Source organism: Spinacia oleracea, chromosome 6 (genome assembly GCF_020520425.1).
Source record: "Spinacia oleracea cultivar Varoflay chromosome 6, BTI_SOV_V1, whole genome shotgun sequence".
In the NCBI taxonomy this organism is placed as follows: Eukaryota; Viridiplantae; Streptophyta; class Magnoliopsida; order Caryophyllales; family Amaranthaceae; genus Spinacia; species Spinacia oleracea.
Window position 1 is genome coordinate 101,239,073 of NC_079492.1, and position 22,467 is coordinate 101,261,539.

At 36.9% G+C, this 22,467-nt stretch overlaps 3 protein-coding genes across 3 annotated transcripts; 1 reads left to right on the forward strand and 2 right to left on the reverse strand.

The window, feature by feature from the left end:
- Positions 1–2,306: 2,306 nt before the first annotated feature.
- On the reverse strand, positions 2,307–3,695 carry LOC110785034 (uncharacterized). Its single transcript, XM_056832542.1, has one exon. The coding sequence runs from the start codon at positions 3,693–3,695 to the stop codon at positions 2,307–2,309; it is 1,389 nt and encodes a 462-aa protein (XP_056688520.1).
- Positions 3,696–4,315: 620 nt separating this feature from the next.
- LOC110785036 (glutathione S-transferase T2-like) lies at positions 4,316–5,653 on the reverse strand. Its single transcript, XM_021989475.2, has one exon. It carries the CDS (start codon positions 5,651–5,653, stop codon positions 4,316–4,318), a length of 1,338 nt encoding a protein of 445 aa, XP_021845167.2.
- Positions 5,654–8,412: 2,759 nt separating this feature from the next.
- LOC110785053 (uncharacterized) lies at positions 8,413–16,759 on the forward strand. Its single transcript, XM_021989498.2, has 5 exons — positions 8,413–10,064; positions 11,083–11,267; positions 11,349–11,519; positions 11,996–12,448; positions 16,081–16,759. The coding sequence occupies exons 1-5, from the start codon at positions 8,570–8,572 to the stop codon at positions 16,525–16,527; spliced, it is 2,751 nt and encodes a 916-aa protein (XP_021845190.1). The 5' UTR covers positions 8,413–8,569; the 3' UTR covers positions 16,528–16,759.
- The last annotated feature ends 5,708 nt before the right edge of the window (positions 16,760–22,467 follow it).

Here is a 22,467-nt window from a genome sequence, read left to right on the forward strand (position 1 = left end):
AGAAAAGTGACCTAGCCAATAATATGAATATAATGCTTGACATTTGTAAGGAGGTGGGTAGACCAGACACATAACACAAAAGAAGGGAAGGGGATAAACATGAAAACATACATATAAAATATACTCCGTAACAAAAATTAGGTATAACTAGGGAATATCATGAGAGCAACAAACATGGGAAAATCGAGCAAGAAATTGGAACAAGGGGTATAATTAGAAACAAATATAAGAACTTGAAGACCAAGTATACAAAAATACCTAAAATTTAGGGGGATTTTAATCGACTCACGCGTTAGCTAAAAACGCCCGCGTATTTATGGTAAAAGGACCATTTTGTCATTTAAAAGAAATCAGCCCCTCTCTTCCCACTTCACCTCTTCCAAACCTCACCTCTTGATCGAGGGGTAAACTAGGTCGTTACTAGTCTCTCCTAATCAAACAAATTACCTAAACTAACCACTAAACACAAGTAAAGCAGCAAGTAAGGGTCGAAATCCACAAGGACGGGTGCGCTAATTTATGCTAATCAAACAACAAGCTAGGTCGGAATAGGGTTGCAAAAGTCAACTAATGCAAACCGTAGTTCCCGGCAACGACGTCATTTTGATCGAGGTAGAAACTAGGTCGTTACTAGTATCTCCTAATCAAACAAATTACCTAAACTAACCACTAAACACAAGTAAAGCGGTAAGCAAGGGTCGGAATCCACAAGGACTAAGGTGCGCTAATTTATGCTAATCGAACAACAAGCTAGGTCGAAACGAGGTTTTGGAAATTCACTAATCGAATAAAACTAATTAAACTAAACTAAGAAATCAAAAGTAAACGAGATTAGGGAATGGGTCAAAAAACAACAAATCATGGAATGGACATAAAAGAGCTAAAAACGGGGAAGATTCACAAGCACTACATGATAAGAGTTGAATTCACAAATAGCTCCAACTATCTCCCGACATGCTAGCAATTTCCCTAAGCAACAAGGATGAACTCTCGTTCTACCCTATCATACCCGGGGTAAATCAAAGTCCCAATTCAACCAAATAGTCAAGTTTAGGTCTTTAATCCCTTTCCAACCCAACTAAACTACTCCAAGCAATCATGAAACACTTAATTGATCAAGTTAAATGCAACATATATTGGAAATGCTTAAACATGTAATAATTTAATCATGAAAATCCCTAATTTCCAATAACAAACAACCAAACCAATCAATGTTGAGTTTTCACCCAAACCCTAATCCATAAACTACTCCATAATCCTAAAAATATGAAATTTAACGAAATTAACAACTAAAAACATGATTCTAAACATTAACAATAACTAATCTAAACATGGATAATTAAACTAAACATGAACAATTAAACTAAATAAAACAAAATAAATCAAGCAATAAATGAAAACAATAAATAAGGAGAGAGAGTAAGAAATTGCTCATTGATGAATTGGTTGATCCTTCAATACAAGTTGTCACCCTTGAATTTCAAAAGTCCCAAATTTTCATTGATTTTTCCCTCACTTTCTCTCCCCAAAAACTAACTAAAACCCTAAAAATTAGAGACTAAGGCAAAAATATGTACATAGTAATCAAAATTCTACCCCTAAATCCTATTTATACTATCTAATTAAAAGAAAGAAAGAAAGAAAGGAAAAAGAAAAGAAAAAGAAATTGTAAAACTAAAGAAGAGAAAAAGAAAAAGAAAAAGAAAAAGAAAAAGAGAAGGAAAAAAAATCTAAAACTCAAGTAAAACTAATTAAAACAAGATAATAAAAAGGAAAAAAAAAATAAATTTCCTCCAAAAATTAAGAGGAGTCAGACCCTTCAATCCCCCTTGTTTACCTAAGCCCCGTAGCTCCCTCAGAGCACCACCATTGGTAAGTCACTACCCTACTTACTCACAATCATACATGATCTTATCTCCCTTCCACATCATCATCCACATCACTTTCCACTATCTTGAGTCACTATTATGAGTCACCTCATTTATTTTTCTTCAATGGTGAGGTTGCCCACCACTCTCTCACCTAATTTTATCAATACCCCACCATTTATTCTCTCTCTTATGTATTACTAATTATTTTTAGTTATTGAGCTTACATAATTAATTAATAAAACTAATGACATCGTTAATTATTAATTTTTTAATTAAAGCATTTTATTATGTAAGCTATTTAATTTATTTATTTTGAATTCGAAATGAAAATTAAAATAACATAAAATTTAGATCACATAATTTATAAAACAACAAAATGCATAAACATTTAAAATACAATCTACATTAACAACGACTATGGTCTTCTTAATCTTTTCATTCGTTGCCAAAACGACCCCATATATGCTCAACCAAGTCATTTTTTAATGCAATATGGGTCTCCCTATCACGAACATTATTTTTGTTCGCCATATAACCACTTAAATTGAGCCTATCCAATCGTCCATTTCTCACGGTAAATGGTTGGTTGTTGTTACCGTTTGATGATCCAACTACATTTTGAGATTGATCATTGATAAATTCCGATGCATCGTAATGCAAATATCCATCTCGCTCATCTTCGACAATCATATTGTGCATGATAATACATGCCATTACGATTTTCCATAAAATTTCAGTCGACCAAGCTAGACCTGGTTGGCGTATTATTGCAAATCGAGCTTGTAACACTCCAAAGGCACGTTCAACGTCCTTTCGGTAACTCTCTTGCTTCTTGGTAAAAAATTTGTGCTTACCGGTTTGTGGATGTTTGATTGCTGGGATAAATGTTGCCCATTTTGGATAGATACCGTCGGTAAGATAATATCCCATATTGTATGTATTTCCGTTGACATTGAAGCTAACATCTGAAGCTCTACCCTCACAAATATCAGAGAACACCGGCGACCGCTGGAGGACATTTATATCATTACAAGAACCTGGTGTACCAAAGAAAGCATGCCATATCCACAAGTCTTGTGAAGCAACAGCCTCTAAGATTATAGTCGCTGTTTTACTTCTCCCTTGATACATTCCTTTCCATGCACGTGGACAATTTTTCCACTCCCAGTGCATGCAATCAATGCTTCCCATCATGCCAGGAAATCCACGAATATGACTTTCCCGGAGGAGTCGCTCAGTATCCGTAGTATTCGCCCTCCTCAAGTACTCCGGTCCAAATACAGAGACGACCCCTTCAACAAAGTGAGAGAGACATTCCCTTGCAGTACTTGACGCGAGTTTAAGATATTCGTCAACTGCATCGGCTGATGTACCGTATGCTAACATTCGAATTGCTGCAGTGCATTTTTGGAGGGGGGATGCACCTAGCCTTCCGGTGGCATCTGGCCTTTGTTGAAAGTAAACATTACTTTCTCTTAACTGGTTAACAATGCGTGTGAACACATTTTTACGCATGCGAAATCGTCGGCGAAACATATCGTCTGTGTACAATGGTCGGGGACTAAAGTAGTCGTTATATAGCCGTATATCAGCATCTTCTCGATCTCTTGGTACATACCACCTTTGGTACGTAGGTTCAGGAGTAAAGGGGACCTGATAAGTAGAGGTTACCAGGGGAACAACAGATGTATTGATCGCTTCCTCGATCAATTCATCTTCTTTTCGCCTTTCAGTAATTGATTCATGCCACTCTACAAAGTCGTTCACCATGTAGTCAAATAACCCTGAACTAGATGAACTAGAAGAATTTGAATCGGAGTTCATTTGTTATATTTTTTGTTGCGAGGAGGAGAATATTTTGTTGCAGAAATGATACTTATATTTGTGTGTTGAACTATGAAGTAAAACCCCCTTATATAGACCTTGTGAAATAATTCAAAGCAAATAACTATTGTTTATGATGTACGGCACAAAAGTATAACAAATGTGATTTTTGATAAGGTTTACAGATTTTCTTCATTGATAAATCAATAAATGGGGAACCAACTCCAAAAGATTAGATTTCTGATAAGGTTTGTAGATTTCTTTTGTGTGACAATTCAATGTATAGGCACACATAACTGTAAAAGATGATAATTTTCTGACAATTCAATGTATCAAATGTGACAATTCAATATATCAAATGTGACAGTTCAATGTAGCATGCAGTAAATTTTGCAGGTGTATAGAATATTTCTCATTGTGGAGTTAGTATTAATGATATTACTATTTGCAAGAAATAATTTTTAAAGTTAAGATAAATAGAGAAATTATAATAAAAACATGAACTTCATTACATTAAGAAATAACAATAAAAATTACAAAGGAAATTTAAAACAATAAAGGTAACATTACATCAATTAAAACTAATATAGATAGTTTGGCTAACTTAATTCATGTCTAAACTAGCCTAAAAGATGTGCAAATTCTTGCTTTAATTTCAGATAACTTTCTTTTTCGTCTTCAGATAGATTTGGTTTTGCAAGAAGGACACTGAATAACTTGAACCTCTTTTCCCCCTCTTTTTTCCGAGCTTTGATGGCATCTCGTTCCTTTTGATACTCGAGCATATGTTCCACTACATCAATACGCCTCTTGTCAACATCTTTGTGTTTTCCTTTTATCACATTCATCTCTGACAGGGCTTGAGTAAAAGACTCTAAATTTTGAATTTCATAACTACCAACATTTTGAATACCAGAACTAGCAACAGATTTACCTTTCCTTTTTGTTTTTTTCACCCCATCAGGACGCCGACGACGAGTACGAGTTATTGGACCTTCATCAGTTGGAGTATCAGGTTCTGATCTTTTCGAACTGCCACCACCACTAGAAGGTACTTCTAGGTCTATTGGTCTCCATTTGTCTAAGTCTCTCAACATCTCCCAACAACCAATTAAACCAAAGCATGCACCATTACACGTCCCTCTATAAATTTCATGAGCTTCAGTCATCTCATCATGAGTGTTGGTGCCACTCTTATATCTTTTTATTGCCTCACCATAACAACCAACCCATGTACTCACGTCTCTATTTATTCTTCCCCACCGACTTTTCATAGATTTCAAACTTCTAGGGCGCATGGTGGATGGATTATCTTCTCTAGCTTGATCATACAAGGCCATAATGTTTCTCCACATTATAGCCAAACTTTGATCTGTTGCCGTCTCTGGATCTTCAACTACACATTCTATCCAAGCCGAGATGAGTGCATCATCTTCTTTTGCACCCCATTTTTCTCTCGACACAATGGTGTTGCTTTCATACGGAGTTTCAACAACATCATCATCAGCATCATCATTAGCACCATCAACATCATCACCAGCTTGTTGTGAACCCCTTGGATCTTCGGGTGGGGTTAGGTTACTGCTTCTTTCTCCCCCGGGAGTTGTTGGACTGTTTTGAATTATTTGGTTTACACCATATTGTTGTGACATTGGGAACATAAAACCGGATGGATAATTTTGGGGAATTTGTGGAAAATTTTGATTTGGAAATTGATTTGGGAATTGTTGTGGGAAATTTGGGTTTGAAAATTGATTTGGGAATTGTTGTACAAATTGTTGGTTTGGATGCATTGGTTGGTTAGGCATGTTATAAAATAACATCCTTTGAGCATTTGGATTAGTAAGGTTATTTGGATCAAAAGGAAAATTAATTTGGAAATTTGGAGAATTGGAAGATCGGTAATTTGGATTATTTTGAGAGGAACCACTTTCGTAATTAGGATTATTAAGATCCATAATTACGAAATATTTTTATATGTGAATGCTATGTAAATTTGATTTAACAATGATAAAGAGAGGGTAAAATTTAAAGGATGCAAAACTATATCAATATTAGGCTCTATTTATAGATAAAATAACAAGAATCCCGTTGGTGTAATTATTTTTTTGAAAAAAATTTAAATAAGTTATCAAATGGAACGTTATAAAATTATTGGGTGAAAAAAATAGACGTTGTATTGTGTGAATATTGTTTCAGCAATGTGTACGTTGAAATGAAATAAATCCAACAAAAAGATGCTTGCAATGGACACTTGGCACATTCTGGTTGGACCGCGAACAGCGCTGACACGCGTCAGAATTTTCAGTAACTTTTTTTTTTTAAAAAAAAAATTACAGCGATTAACGGCTAGGATTTAACATGGATGTAATGTGGGTCCCGCGCATCAGGTTCCCCTTCAGAGGTGGCATCCCCTTGCTATGGTCAACTTGTGAGTCACCCTCCTCAATGGTAAGCTAACTCACAACTAGGAGAGAAGGTGTTGTGAGTTAGAAGCAACTCACCATTGATGGTGCTCTCAGGCCCACGAAAACCACACTCCAATCCCTTCGTCGTTTTTCTTTCAATTCAAATGGAGGGATGCTCCTCTCCTTTGCAGCTCCATCATCCTCCACATCATGAACGCCCATCTTCATCAATGGCCATTACCGCCGTCCGATCAACATCATCGGCCCATCATCATCGACATATCATCAAATCGCAGCCTTTCATCAACATTTCAAATCACAACCGTCGGAATTCATTAATTCCGTACAAGAAATTCGCGCTCAAATGTTCGGTCAAACCCGACAAAGGTCCGGGCGAACTCCATTGCTGTCTGGGCGAACTCTGTTCACGTTTGAGCGAACCTCTAACAATCAGGAACTCTAAATATTCGGTTCAGTCGAACTCCGTTACGGGTTCGGTCGAACCCGAATTGCTCTGTTTTCTTTGTTCTTTGTGTGATTTTTGCTGCGGGTTTGGGGGTAATTGGTGACGGTTGTTGAGGTGGTGTTGCAATGGAGCCATGAGATAATAGAGGCTTTGTTGTTACTGTGAGGGAGAAGGAGGTGGTGGAGGATAGAGTAATGTGGGAGTGTAGGATAAGGAGGGTGTGCATAGGTGGAGTAATGTGGGCAGCAGTTGGGCTTCTGTGTTGGTGAAAGGTGGACCAGGTTGGTGGTGGGAGGTGAGATGTTGAGGGCTATAGTGGTGAGAGGGGGAAAGATGCAGGTGGTGTGGTGTAGGATATGAAATAGGGTGGTGTAGGATAAGATGGAGAAGGTGATGGAGAGTAGTTGTTGTTCTTTGAGCCGTTGACTTTTCTTGACCGGCCTTTAAGCTTATATTTTGATTCTCGAACAACATGTACCTACACAAAATAAAAAAGGAAAATAGGAGAGAAACAAGAATAGGAAAGTAAAAATAAGTAAATAAAATAAATAATAATAATGACTAAATATAAAGAAAAAGAAAAGGAAATGGAAATAGAAATAGAAATAGAAATAAAAACGGAAAATTCATAACGAAAACTAAATAATTAAACTATAAAAGTTATTGAAACGAAGAAAAAGAAATAAGTTAAGAAAATAAGACCTAAAAACTAATAAAAATAGCCAATTACACTAAACTAAGCTATAAATAATTAAAACGGAAAATTAAGGAAAATAAAGATTAAAACACCAAAAATATAATAAAACCGACTCAATTAATGCCTAAATTACTACCCTATGAGTGACATACCTCTCGGTCTCTATATTTTCGACCACCATCGACCAACATAACACCTTTAAAAACTAACATATACATACATATACCTTTGCTCGAAGAGAAAATTAGATATACAAACCATTGATTAAGGAAATCCAGGAACAAAAAGGCCACCAATAACAACATTGTAAATGGTTAAATTAAATAAAAATATTTTTTTAAAAAAAAAATTGGGTTTGGCCCACAAGAATCGCGACAGGAACCATGGCCAGCCACACAAAAATTGCTGCTGAGCCATGGTGGCCGCCGCAATTATCATGCGGTTGGCCATGGTTCCAGCTGCGATTCTTGTGCGGCACCGCACATGAATTGCGGATGAAGGAGTTGGGAAGATGGAGCTCGCCGGAAATGGAGGTCCCTATTAGCTACAGCTGCTCAGTTTAAATGGAGCTCGCCGGAAATGGAGGTGATCGCAGAAGTTAGCAAGATGGTGAAGGAGAAGGGAAGATGGCAGGAGAAGGAGAAGAAGAGAAGATGGTGCTACTGGAGAAGGGGTGAAAATTTAAGGAGTAGGGTAGATTTTATAAGGGTAAATATGGCATTCTATGTAAATAACAAAGACGATTTTACACAAAATTTAAAGTAAAAAACGAGAAGAGTTTGGCTTGTATGATACGAGAGGGAGTGCCGACGAATAAGAAGTAATGGTACTTAATTAGACTTTGTTCTGTTCGACTTATTTTGACCTATTTCAGACAAAGTACATACAGATAAGTTCAGACAACTTCAGTTAAGTTCAGCTTAGTTCAGATAAGTACAGTTAAGTTCAGATAATATAAGTTCAGAAAAAAAAAATTGAGATATTTTCACACACATTAGTTTATTTCAGACAATTTTTTTTTCATATAATATAATTTCAAATAAGTTCAGTTAAATTCAAATAAATTCACATAAGTTAGAGACAAAATAAGTCGAATAGAAATGAGCTTAATCCATTTACAAGGTGTCCAAAAATAAGAAACACTGGACGCATCGTGCACAGAAAAATGTCGTGAAACAGAGACGAGAACAAGGTAGGAGTGAAAAAAAACACTCACTTTAGTATTTCACCGCCTATCTCAAAGGCCAAAGGCACTCCTCCACCATCTCTCACTCTCTCTTTCCTCACCTATTCGCCTGCTGCCATGTCCATCCCTCGGGAATTGTACCCTTCCGAAGAGGACCTTCCCTACGAAGAAGAAATCCTCCGCAACCCCTTCAGTCTCCGTCTATGGTGGCGCTACCTAGTGGCGAGAACCGCCTCTCCTTTCAAGAAGCGTGCAGTCATCTACGAAAGAGCCCTAAAAGCTTTGCCTGGAAGCTACAAACTCTGGTATGCCTATCTTCGTGAACGCCTTGAACTTGTTCGCAATCTTCCAATTACGCATTCTCAGTATGAAACCCTAAATAATACTTTTGAACGTGCTTTAGTAACGATGCATAAAATGCCAAGAGTTTGGATTATGTATTTGTTAACCCTAACTCAGCAGAAATTGGTTACTCGTACTCGTCGGACGTTCGATCGGGCGCTTTGTGCTTTGCCTGTTACTCAGCATGATCGAATTTGGGAACCCTATTTGATTTTTGTCAGTCAGAAGGGGATTCCGATCGAGACATCACTTAGGGTTTACAGGAGGTATTTGAAGTACGACCCGTCTCACATTGAGGATTTTATTGAGTTTTTGATTAATTCGGAGCGGTGGCAAGAGGGTTCGGAGAGATTAGCTGGGGTGTTGAATGATGATCAGTTCTTTTCTATTAAGGGGAAGACGAAGCACCGGCTTTGGCTTGAGTTGTGTGATTTGTTGACCAAGCATGCTACTGAGGTTTCTGGGTTGAATGTGGATGCGATAATTAGGGGCGGGATTAGGAAGTTTACAGATGAGGTGGGGAGGTTGTGGACTTCATTGGCGGATTATTATATCAGGAGGAAGTTGCCGGAGAAGGCTAGGGATGTGTTTGAGGAGGGTATGACGACAGTGGTGACTGTTAGGGATTTTAGTGTGGTTTTTGATGCATACTCGCAGTTTGAGGAGAGTATGTTGGCATATAAGATGGAGAGCTTGGATTTGAGTGATGAAGAGGGAGAGGATGGTGGGGATGGTGAAGAGGAGGATGACAAGGATATCAGAGGGGATGTTGAGCACTCTGTGGGGAAGTTTGAGAAGAAGATCTTGAAGTGTTTTTGGCTGCACGATGATAATGATGTAGATTTGCGGCTGGCTAGGTTGGAGCATTTGATGGATAGACGGCCAGAACTGGCCAATAGTGTTCTTCTTCGACAAAACCCACATAATGTGGAGCAATGGCATCGGAGAGTGAAGCTCTTTGAGGGTAACCCAACTAGGCAGATATTGACCTACACTGAGGCAGTCAGGACTGTAGACCCCATGAAGGCAGTAGGAAAGCCTCACACTTTGTGGGTAGCTTTTGCTAAGCTTTATGAGAATCACAAAGATCTTGCTAATGCTAGGGTTATCTTTGACAAAGCTGTGCAAGTCAATTATAAGGCAGTGGATCATCTTGCTAGCATTTGGTGTGAATGGGCTGAAATGGAGTTGAGGCACAAAAACTTTAAGGGAGCACTAGACTTGATGCGGCGTGCAACTGCAGTGCCCTCTGTTGAAGTTAAGCGTAGAGGTAATTACTTTTCTTTTTCTACACGTGGTAGTTTATTTTGTCCTTTTTGCCATTGCAACTTGCAGCTGGTGCAAATGATCCACTAACTTGGTTATATGGTTATTGTACTTGCCTTTTGCAAATTTTCTTGAAATGAGAAGAATTATGTGACGGGGACATTCTGATGTGGTGTGTAAAAGAAAGCATTGCTAAGATGCTAACTAGAAATGTATATGAGAGCTAGATTAAGTCACATTAATCTTTGATTGAAATGCTGTAATAGAAAATTTGGCTAAATATCTTTGCGGATAAAATTGATTTGTACTATATCTTATGGCGGCAAAGTAGTGTTTACACTTTACACATTTGTATGAATATTTTTTTGGGGGGGGGGGGGGGGGGGGGTGTGCTAAGTTCACGGAGGAGAATGAGCTGATAGCTGAATGAATTTTTTCATATTCAAGGAAAATTGGGTTTTTCCTGATCAGGGTTACCTGACTCTTGGTTCGCTTCGGTATGGGGTTCGCGAGTTGGTAGGTTTTAGGTTCACAACAGGGATTTGGAACTTCTTTTTTCGGATCTTTTTTAAAATTGTTCAAAATATCAGATATTATAAATTTTTTGTTTTAGTACTCGTACTCAAATAACATGTATTTCCTTCTCAAATAGAAGCCCCAACATATCTTTTTTCTTCTCTCGACTTCCCTGTCCTTCAATAACTAAAACTAGGGTTTTCGATTCGGCATGACAATACCAGAGATTTGGTTCGCGTACCACAACGAATTGGGTCTCCGGATAACCTGATTCGGTAACGGCGAACCGATTTGAGATTCGCAGAGATACCCGCGAATCTGGTAACGCTGTCTCTGATATTTAAATAGGTGAATAATGATGTTTGTTTTTTTCTTGGCCTATAGGATTTGCGGGGGTTACCCGCGAATCTGGTAACGCTGTCCCTGATACTTAAATAGGTGAGTTCTGATATTTATTTTTTGTTGACCTATGGGATTGTGAGCTAACTTGTACTTTTCTTTTTCAGTTGCTGCGGAGGGTTACGAGCCTGTGCAGATGAAGCTACACAAATCGTTGAAGTTATGGACATTCTATGTAGATTTGGAGGAAAGCCTTGATACTTTGGAGAGCACCCGTGCAGTGTATGAGAGCATATTAGATCTTAGAATTGCAACTCCCCAAATTATTATAAACTATGCAATGCTTCTGGAGGTATGATCTTCCCTAAATAATTCAATGACACCTTGAGTTGTTATAGTGTTCAAATTTTGATATCTTATTTTTGTGCTACAGGAGCATAAATATTTTGAAGATGCATTTAGGGTGTATGAAAGAGGCGTGAAGATCTTCAAATACCCTCATGTAAAGGAGATATGGGTTACATATTTATCCAAGTTTGTTAAGAGATATGGGAAGAGTAAGCTGGAACGAGCCAGAGAGCTCTTTGAAAATGCTGTTGAAACGGTATGTCCATGTTATTAATTCAGCACCGATTGACATTTGTTATTGAAGTGTGTTCCCTGAGCAGCTAAATTTTATATCTCTCACATTTTTATATCTCTCACATTTTTTTAATAAATGATTCTTTTGGAATACCATGAATTTTCTATTCCAAAGGCCTAGATATATTTTATCTCTTTAAGTGATTGAAATAGCCTTTGCCTAGATACATTACAGTTTGATGGTTCTCCCTCTTCTATCCGTGCTTCTAGCTCAAAACAGAAATGAGATAGATCTTGATTTTTTTTGTTTACATTTTGAAAAGAAAACATTTTAAATAAAGGGCTAGGTTCAGACTCCTATTTCTGTTTCCTAGTTTATATCCATGATGAGAAGTTCATTTGTCCATTTGTTCAGCTCTACGCTTATCTTTCGTGTTCGTTCTCATAACTTATTCATTCACTGAAACTTGATGTGTCTGACATTTTGATTTATTTCAGGCTCCCGGGGAATGTGTAAAGCCTTTATACCTGCAATATGCTAAGTTGGAGGAGGACTATGGTTTAGCAAAGCGTGCAATGAAGGTTTATGACCAAGCTACTAAAGCTGTTCCAGCTAATGAGAAGTTGAGCATGTACGAGATCTACATAGCTCGTGCAGCAGAAATGTTTGGTGTGCCAAAAACCAGGGAGATATATGAGCAGGCAATTCAATCTGGGCTTCCTGACAAAGATGTGATGGCCATGTGCTTGAAGTATGCTGAGCTTGAGAAGAGCCTCGGAGAGATTGACCGTTCGCGTACAGTTTATATATATGCCTCCCAGTTTGCAGATCCAAGATCTTTTTCAGATTTCTGGAATCAGTGGCATGAATTTGAGGTCCAACATGGAAATGAAGACACCTTCAGAGAAATGCTCCGCATCAAACGTACTGTTGTTTCTAGTTACAGCCAGGTATGTTCATCTTATTCCCCACTTTCTATGATGTTAAGATTTACTATGTAATTATTACTGGTAGACATGGTAGTAATGGTCTCTATTGTTGTCAGTTCTCTCATATTATGGTCTATATATATTTATGCCTAAGCTTTGAAAACGTAGATATTGTCTGGTATCTACCTGTTTAGTGTTTTTCATCTCATTATTCTGGTTGATAGTCTTTCTTGATCTGATACTGCTAGGTAGTTTGCGTCTTCAATTTTTTAGTGAATTTCTAAACATTGCCTTAAACAGAATTTCTTTCGGTTTTTTCATGAAATACCTATGAGTTTTGGCGTAATTCACCAAATGCCTTTGAACTTTCAATAATACATAAAATACCCCTAAAACAACATAATACCCCAGATACTATACCTGTCAAAAATCGACCCGACCCGAAAACCGACCCGAACCTGACCCGAAAATACTGGTCCTGAACAAGATTTTGTGACCCGTAACCCGATTTTATCCGAACCCGAGAAACCCGAAAAGTAATGGGTCAAAACCCAACTGAACCCGTTTTGGACCCGACCGATTGAAAATTATTATATTTATAGTAATAAATGAGATTATGAGAAAATTTAAGTATAATAAACACGTTGTTTTTATTATTGTTGTGTATAATATGATTTTAATTTGAATTATACGTCATTTTATGGTTTAATTTTACTAAATATAAACTTGTGTAGAAAATTTTGTTAATTTGTGCCCATATTTTGTATATTTATCACCTAAATAAATGAAAATATAATGCGCGTTTTAAAATCTCTCAACCCGTTGGGTCGACCCGAACCCGAAAGTTCTGGGTCTTGAACAAGCATTTGTAAACCCGAACCCGAAAGTGACCGACCCGATTAAACCCGAACCCGGAAATAATTTTTTTACAACCCGACCCGACTGACCCGTTTGACAGGTCTACCAGATACCCTTACTTTTAACGTGCTGTTAGTGATTCCGCTAGCCCAAATTTCAAATTCACCAAATACCCCTATTTTTAAACTTATTTCACTAAATACCCTTGTTTAAAGTACCCATTTTGATGCTCAACGGCTAGTTTTTGTGTTTGAAAAAGTAGCTGTTGGTTATTCTTTGCATATAAATGCCCATGTTTTGCATGGTGAAAAAGAAAATACAATCATTCAATGGCAAACTTAATAATTTAACATCATGAAACAATATTCACACTCGTACTCTTCTTTTCTTTCTTAATGCTGGTTATATTTACAAAAATATCGATCATCAATCAGGACCATAAGATTCAACAAAAAAGGTCTATTGCCATTATTTTGTGTGGACAATAGACAAAAAACAAATAAATAGTAGAAAACTGAATAAAAGGCAGCGACCCATCTGAATTTCATGTGATCAATCCAAATAAAAAGACTCGGGTTCCCAACCCAGTTGGGTATAAGGTGGTTCATGCTGGCACCGCGGCTAGCCTACTTGATCTCGAGGATCCACCCCAAAGGAGAGGGGCATTTACTAACAACCAAATATGGAGTATGATTTTATTTAATTATGATGAGAAAATACAAGATCTTTATACATGGAACCAATCATTAGCTCCCAATTCCCAACTATGAGGCGAATGGATTAGGATGCATAAATCAGTTTCCTAATACTCCCTCCTTCCCAGATTAGTTGTTACACTTTCCTTTTTCGTCAGTCCCAGATTAGTTGTTACACTTTTAAATTAGGAATGACTCCACAATTATTATATTGTCTCTCTCTTCCCACTAAATGTATTTTTGTCCCCACACCCTCTCTCATTCAATTAAAAAAATACCCCACTAACTCCTATCACATCTACTTTTTCAATAAAATAACAATTGATAACCAAACAACCACTTATCACCTAAAACTTTGTGCAAAGGTAAGTGTAACAACTAATATGGGACGGAGGGAGTAACTGTTCCTAATGTATCATTACTTGAGCGCAGTTAGCTGCATGCATGAATCTTTAACAACTGAGTACTAGAAGAAACTTAGGACTCCTACGGATAAATGAACCTTAGTCTATAGGTTTGAATAGATTTTTTCAGCAAGATCGATCGATGGTTGTCACTGTCAGATCGGTTATCTAAGGTGTTGTATTGTTTGGGATGCCTGCTAAGACTTCTCTTTATCCCAAGAGACAACTCGTGACAAAAATCTTAAGAAATTAACACAATAATTGCTCAACCACATGAAACATGCAAAACAGGGGTATTTATATGCAAAGAATAACCAACGACTACTTTTTCAAATACAAAAACTAGCCGTTGAACATCAACGTGGGTACTTTAAACATATGGGTATTTGGTGAATTAAGTTTCCTAATAGGGGTATTTAGTGAAATAAGTTTAAAAATAGGGGTATTTGGTGAATTTGAAATTTGGGCTAACGGAGCACTAACAGCACGTAAAAAGTATGGGTATTTGGGTATTAAGTTTTGTTTTAGGGGTATTTTATGTATTATGAAAGTCACGGGCATTTGGTGGATTATGCCAGGGGTATTTTATGAAAAAACCGAATTTCTTATAATGCACTTACGTCGTTACCAGTTTTATATGTCATTTTGCAAGTTCAATGCTTCTTCACGGCTTTGTCCTTATTTGTGAGCCTCGCTAATTGTAAGTAGTATTGGGTGTCATATGATAGACTGATAGTACAAAAAGCTCAAAAGGTAGAACTTTGTTTCCTGTCAGGGGTTTAAAAGACTTCAGAAAACATGACTTCGCCAGGTCTAGCCATTGATCAACAGTTTCAAGTCTTTTAAGTGCTCTTGTGATTGTTTTAGTTTTATGGGTGCATCAGGAACATATTTTCTGTTGTTTAAGTGAATGTTTCAGATCAAATTAAATTTTTGGAGAGATAACCAAGCATTATGATATGCACTAATTTCCCCCCGGAACCCCATATCACGTTCTTATGCTGCGTTCTTTGGAACTTTGATAGGTTCTTTGAACAAGATACAGGTTGATTGATTATAACGCATTTATACCTCGCTTCCCCACTGGCTACTGAAATTTAAGAAATGTCTAGACCATGGCCATGAGTTATGTAGCATACGCACAGAATTTTACTTGATAAGTGTAAAAAAATAAGAAATTGTTGTTTAGAAGACCTACAAAACACCCCACTTCTCACTGAGAAGTGACACCGCTGGGTACTGGTTACAGAAATGTCTGGAGTCTTTACCATGGACAAAGATTTCTTTTGCTCAGCCGACCATTTATCCCCCCCGCCCCCCTCCCCCACACATGGAAACAATCACATCATTAGCTTAGGGCCTCCCTCTATCCTTCCCTGGTAGATTTTGCCTTTCAGTGATTTAGTGATTGCTGGTGTTTTTCTGTTTCTTTTTGGAAGGGGGGGGGGGGGGGGGGGGGAGGGGGAGAAACTGTGATTGATGGAAAATAGAAGTACTATAAGCTTTTAATAAATAGCAATTTGGTCATTAATTAGAAAATTTGTGCTTTAACTTTGAGTCTTTGATGATGCAGCAGAACTTTACATATCTGCTCTTAGTTGCATCCTTGTTTCACTTGGTGCTATATCTGATGGTCAGTAGTTGTGTAAAAATTATCATTTCTTAGATGGAATTCTAACAACTGTATTTCCCACAGACACATTTCATCCTTCCTGAATTAATGATGCAAAAAGATGAGAAGATAAGCCTTGATACGGCTGTGGATGTACTAAAACAAGCTGGGGTTGGTGAAGATGAAATGGCTGCTCTTGAAAGGCGGTTGGCTCCTGCAGATAACGATGTTCCAGCTAAGGATAAAGCCAGAACTGTTGGGTTTGTGAGTGCCGGGGTTGAATCTCAAGCTGATACTGGCAGAAGAAATGTTAACCAGGAGGAGATTGAACTGCCAGAAGAGAGTGATGATGACGAAGATGACGATGTTGAAAAGGTTGAGATTGCTCAAAAGGATGTGCCAAGTGCTGTTTTTGGTGGCTTGGCTAAGAAGCGGGAAGACCCTGAGAAACCTGAAGATGGTGACGAGGCCAAAGAGGCTGATAGTCGTCTTGGTGCTCTTGAAAGATTGAAGCGTAGAAAGAAAGATTAGCGACTTCCTTGTAAGGTCTGGTAAAAGCTAGTTAGATATTACGAGTATCTCAGGTTACACTTCGGTACCTTCACTTTGTAAGCTTTTTGTAGCATACTTCTTGTTGTAGATTAAATATTTGATCAGCTGATCTCGTTTTTTTAAGGTCTGTTTTAAACAGGACAAATTTTTGTAACGATTGTTCATAAAGAGTTATTCAAATGTGAATCAAGCCCACTAACAATTACTACTAGTTCGGATGTTTTGACTTTTGAATCTAACTTTGCTCTTTCCGTTTAATAATGTTTTACTCACTGTATTATTTGCAAACTTCAATGCACATCTTGTTTCATTAATATCTCAAATTATGTAATGGTGAAAATTATAAAAACTTGATATTTCAAAAATACAAGTTGAGACAAGATCTTACTTGATAATGTTTTTTCTTATACGAAGTATATAAGTTACAAAATACAGTTCAATTTTGTTTACATTAAATAGTGAGGTAGTATTGACTTTGTTGATTCCAGTGGTGTGTCCCACTTGATGATTTGATAAGCTTTTTTATGAAAAGAAAACTTTGGGCTAAGATTGTGTTTTTTGGACTAATTTTGACTTATTTCACACAAAATAAGTCGAATAGAACGTATCGTAAATGATATTAACGAACAATACTTGAACTTTTATTTTTAGCCATAACGGTAATACAAACAAGGTAAAATTGTCAAAACATATCTTGTTTTTAGTTGAGTTAATGAACTACCACCTTTTTTAGTACCTCAATTTAACAAAAAAGAACAACTTAACTCAACTTTCCGTTGTTAAGACATGTGTTTAACTAACCTCTCATGTATACAGTAAGAGAAATTCATATTTTCACTTGTTCATCTTCTCCATCACCCTCTGAAGCTTCTCCATCCTCATTCATGGTTATCCTAATTATTGGTTAATCATTAGATTAATGAGAGAGTTAGATTACAAAAACCAACACATCCTCATTTTTTTAACAAAACGACCGAATAACATTATGTAGTGGACACACTTAAGAAAGACAAATGATACAACAAATAAAGTGGCGTTTGATCCAAAAAATGCAACCATCTTGAACAAGTACAACTAATAGCATTGTGAACTACAGATTAGTATCTTATTGGTTGTGGATTGCTCAAGAATGAAGAACACGTAAAGAAAGGTTCACATGGGGGGGTTTGATTTTGGGAAGATTGAATTTTTGAAGGCGTATGGCGTTTTCATAGGAAGCGTACAACACGGGCAAAAAAATGATGAGAGAGCCTAGTGAACGACTGGAATTTTGACTTTTTAGCCGAAAAGTTGACATAATGTATTGTTTTTAATACTCTTGTTAAATTAAGGTACTTCTATCAGTTGACAATCTTCATTAACGCATATGATAGATGCTAATTGTATTTGAAAAGTTACCCTCCCTCCCTCTTCATCCTCATCTCTCAAAACCTAACCCTCCATCAACGAATTTCGAAGGGGCTTCAATCGGTTTATACCGGTGAAAGCCCTAAATTTTAATTGTGTTTATTTTTCTTGATTTGTTTTGTTTTGTTTTTAGATCTATAATAATGCTTTATCCTTGTCTGAGGAATGTTTCTCCCTCGAAAACATGAATTGTTCTCCTCTTCTTGCGAGAGACTTTTCTTTTTTATATGTGATTGCAATGGATATAAATTCCGAATACGTTCACATGAATCAAATGCAAATCATCCTTGTACAACAACAAATCGTTAGATTATCTCTTCGAAAAAGCTGTGTATTTTAGCAATATGTGCGGGAGATGTGCCACATTACAAGATCTCCTCGACGATCGTAGTTACTATGAATGAAATATTTGTTTGATTCAATTTGCTATGTATTTGTTGAAGTCAGATTTTCCTTTGTAGATGTAGTATGACTTTTTATTGAAGAACTAACTTTATTGTAAAAAAAAGGATACTAATTGACAAATAAAAAACCCAATAAGGTACTGGCCGGTTTACAAAGTCGATTAAAAAAGGTACTTTTAACAATTTTGCCTATAAATTACAAATGGGGGAAAGAACATTCAAAATTAAGACTTACCGTACACATGCCCTCAGCTTTAACCATTGGACCAAGACCTAATTGGCAAACATAAACTGTTGAGACCCTCAACAAAATTTATATCTGAGTACTATATCTTTTTGAAACGTCTACCTTTAGCTTGGAGTAGATCTCTAACTTTACATCTGAGTACTATTTCAACTTTTTTTTATTTGCTGATTAAACTAATTGAGCGATTCTTCTCTAGGTTTATTGATGTAGAACTAGCTGGAGCGTTCATACCCATCATGGAGTGAATTGATTAATACGTAGACGGATATCCCTTCTTGTATTGGAGAACCTAGGAGACTCAAGCATTCAAACAATGATAATATTTTGTTCACATGATTCATGAGTGGCTCTCCAACTCTAAGTCTAGATCGAAGGATCTGTGCATTCGTTTCATGGACTTCTATCCTGAAACATTTGTTCTGAGGATCAATCTTTATATCTTTCATTGATTCAATAAATTTATAGACATATTGATCTCTTTCGTCAATCTTTCCTCGTCAGTTATCCCTCGGATGCTTGATTAGCATAAACAGTTCATAGCTTAACCTTTTGCACCAATCATCAGGGGTGTTGCTCATCATGAGACTCACAACTTCTAATATCCCTTTCCCGGGTGACATGTCTCACCTAATAGCTAGGAATAGGAATTAAGAGTGCATACTCAGTGCCATTGAGCCTTAGCACCTCAATAACCTTCCTCTCCCATTCAAGAAATCTTGTTAGGTTCATTTCTAAACCCTTGAGGATGTGTTGATTGTTTTCAAGCATATTTATAACTACAATTGAAAGAATAAACAATATATAACCATTCATGCATGCTCTTAATTATTACTCCCTCCATTCCTTTTTGTTGTTCCCATTTCCTTTTTTAGCATTTCTTTTTGTTGTTCCCCTACTGAATCTTTACTATTTTTGGCCATAGTTTTTTTTACCAATTTATCCTAAGATTCCCCATTATTTACCAAAAAACCCTAAGATTCTACCCATTCCCACCCACTTTTACCCCACCAACCTTATTTAATTATTTAACCTAACCCCACCCCCCTCCCTTTATAAGCTGTCTCTATCTCCCTTTCACTCTCATCCCTCATTCTGATTTCTCTCTCTCACCTCTTCGGATCTCTCTCTCTCTCTTATTTCACACTCTCACTCACTCTCTCTCTCTCTCTCTCTTAAAATCCCTCCCCTGTTCTTGAGAAAACCCTAGGGTTTCCGCCTCTGTTCTGGGTTTTCCTCTCCAACTCTCTCAAATCTGAAACGTTTACGCATAAATTCTTTCATAAAAATTACTCGGAATCATATTCCGAGCAGATCCCCTCTGTTTTTGTCCCTTTTTTGGTCCCTAATCGTCGCTGATTGTGTTGTTTATCTCGGTTTTTCTGGTACGCGATGGGTTCTTCTTTGTCTAGAACTCGAGGTGATTCTGGGGTGGGAACTTCCGGTCAAAGAATCCCCGATCCCAACTGTGATTGGGGATCCAAGTGCAACTGTCCCAACAACGAGCATTCCTACTCCGGCGAGTATAAAAACAATCTTTATATGGCCCAAAAAAAAAATACGAGTACTCGAAACTATTTGAAAGAATGGTTTGAGAAGAGGGAAGTGGAGCCAGGGGAGGACGTTGAGTCAAAACATGACGATCGGAAACCCACACCCTCAGATTTGCGTTTTTTCGGTGAAGGAGATTCCGATGAGGTATTACTTTTGATTTTTTGCGATTTATTTAGGGTTTTTATGTCGGTGTTATTAAAAATTTAATTCTGATTGTTTGCATGTCTAAAAATGTGGGATTTGATAAATTTTGGAATTATTTGGAGTATTGTTCATTGTACTCGGATTATTTATTGGATATGTTGCTCTGATTTCCCATTGCATGTGTTAAAAATGCAGATCTGATATTATTTCGAATTTGTTGGGAATTTTTTGGAGATTTGTTGAATAATTCGGTCTTTTTTTGTTGGAATAAATCAGTCTTTTTTGGTTTGGAGATTTGTTGGAATAAATCGGTCTTTTTTTGTTATTTTGTGCTCTATTTTCTCATTGCATGTGGTAAAAATTGAGTTATGAAATTATTTGGATATATTTGGAAATTATTTGAATTAAATCGGAATAGTCATGTGATTTGTTGCTCTGTTTTCCCGTTGCATGTGGTAAAAATTGGGATTTGGATGTATTTGGAAATTTATTTGGAATTTTACAATATTTGTTGGATTATAATGGAATTTTTTTGTGGTTTGCTCTCATTTATCTCATTGCATGTGGTAACCATGGTGATCTGAAATTATTTGGAACTTTATTTTGAGTTGTTGGATTAAATCGGATTAATTTTTGATTGATAATGGTGTGAAATATTGATTTGATTTTAATTCATGGTCCCCTGTTATTATATTATGGCACTAATCATGTTGTATGTCCCCTATTGATTGCAAGGAACCAAGTGGGTCTGATTCATTTGATCTGGTGTATGTTGGAGAGTGTGAAAATGAGAATGGTGATGCTGTTGGGTCTCCCGGGCAATAATCATCTGGTTATCCCTCCTCAAAGAAAGTTGAAAAGGGAAAAAATCGGCTTCAGCATCTGATGATGCTTAGATAAGTCTGTCTCCTTTCTTCCTTTTAAATTTTATTAAATGCTGGCTAGCTGTGGAGTCATAAGGTGGATGCCAACAACTGTGATCTGTTGTTGGCCAGGGGTGTTGTTGTTTGGATGATGATGTTGTGGTTTGTTGTATGGATGTTGATGTTAGATAATGATGTTGGTATAATGATATTGATAATGTTGATTGGATGATGGTGTTGTCATATGGTTTTAATAAATGTGTTGTGATGAGTCTGATGTTTGGATTATGATGTTGGGATATTTTTATAATGCTGTGGAATGTTGTCTGTGTGATGAACATGTTTTGATGGCTTAATGTCCCCTGTTTTATGGTATGTTTTATGTATGATGAATATGTTGCTTTGGTGAGTATGAGATTTGATCAATATAACTATGTTTTGGATTAGTAAAGGCATGAAATGAATATAATTTGGGGATAGGGTTTGAGTTATTTAAGTCCTCTCAATGTGGCCTTGTGTTGAATGCTTAATGTCCAAGTATGTCCCTTTAGGATAAAGTAATGTCCCTTTATTGATTGTGATCGATGATGAGTCTTTTTAATGCTGAGGAACAAGTCTTATTAACCACAAATGCTCGTGCTGCCATTAGTATCAGTAATGATATTTCTCGGGCACTAAGTGTTTGTGGTTTGGATTTGTGTCAATGATGCTTGGGGACATTCTGAGATCTTATGTCATGTTAGATATGTTGTGTTAGTGATCTGTGATGTATGTGTTGATAACCTGAGATATATGTTTCTAAACATGTCCTTCATCACCTTTTACAAAAGGGAATGCAGATCACTTCACATCTTGAGTGATCATGTATCCCCTTTTGTAAAAGGGTGATGAGGTTGTTAATCATTTAGAAACAAATTGGTCAATGATGTAAATCAACTTAACTGAGATTCAAACCTTGTGCCTTCTTGCCTTGTGCATTGTTGCCTTGTTCATTGCTTCCTTGTTATTGCTGCTTTGTTCTTGTGTCCCTGTTTAGTTATGAAATGGTTGTGTAACTCAAATATTACATCTTTTGGCACATCGGCATCCAAGTGGGAAGATTTTCCTTCTGAAAATGATGTGATATGCATTCTTTCCATTTGGATGCCGATGTGTTTAGAGATGTGATGTGATAAAGTTATGTACTTATGCCTTGTGATCTGTGATGAGTCTTCATTTTATGAGTGTCAAACCCAATGTTTTTCAATCAAACTCATGCACCATTAGCATCCATGATGTTTTTCAGGAGCTAAGTTTAATTGGA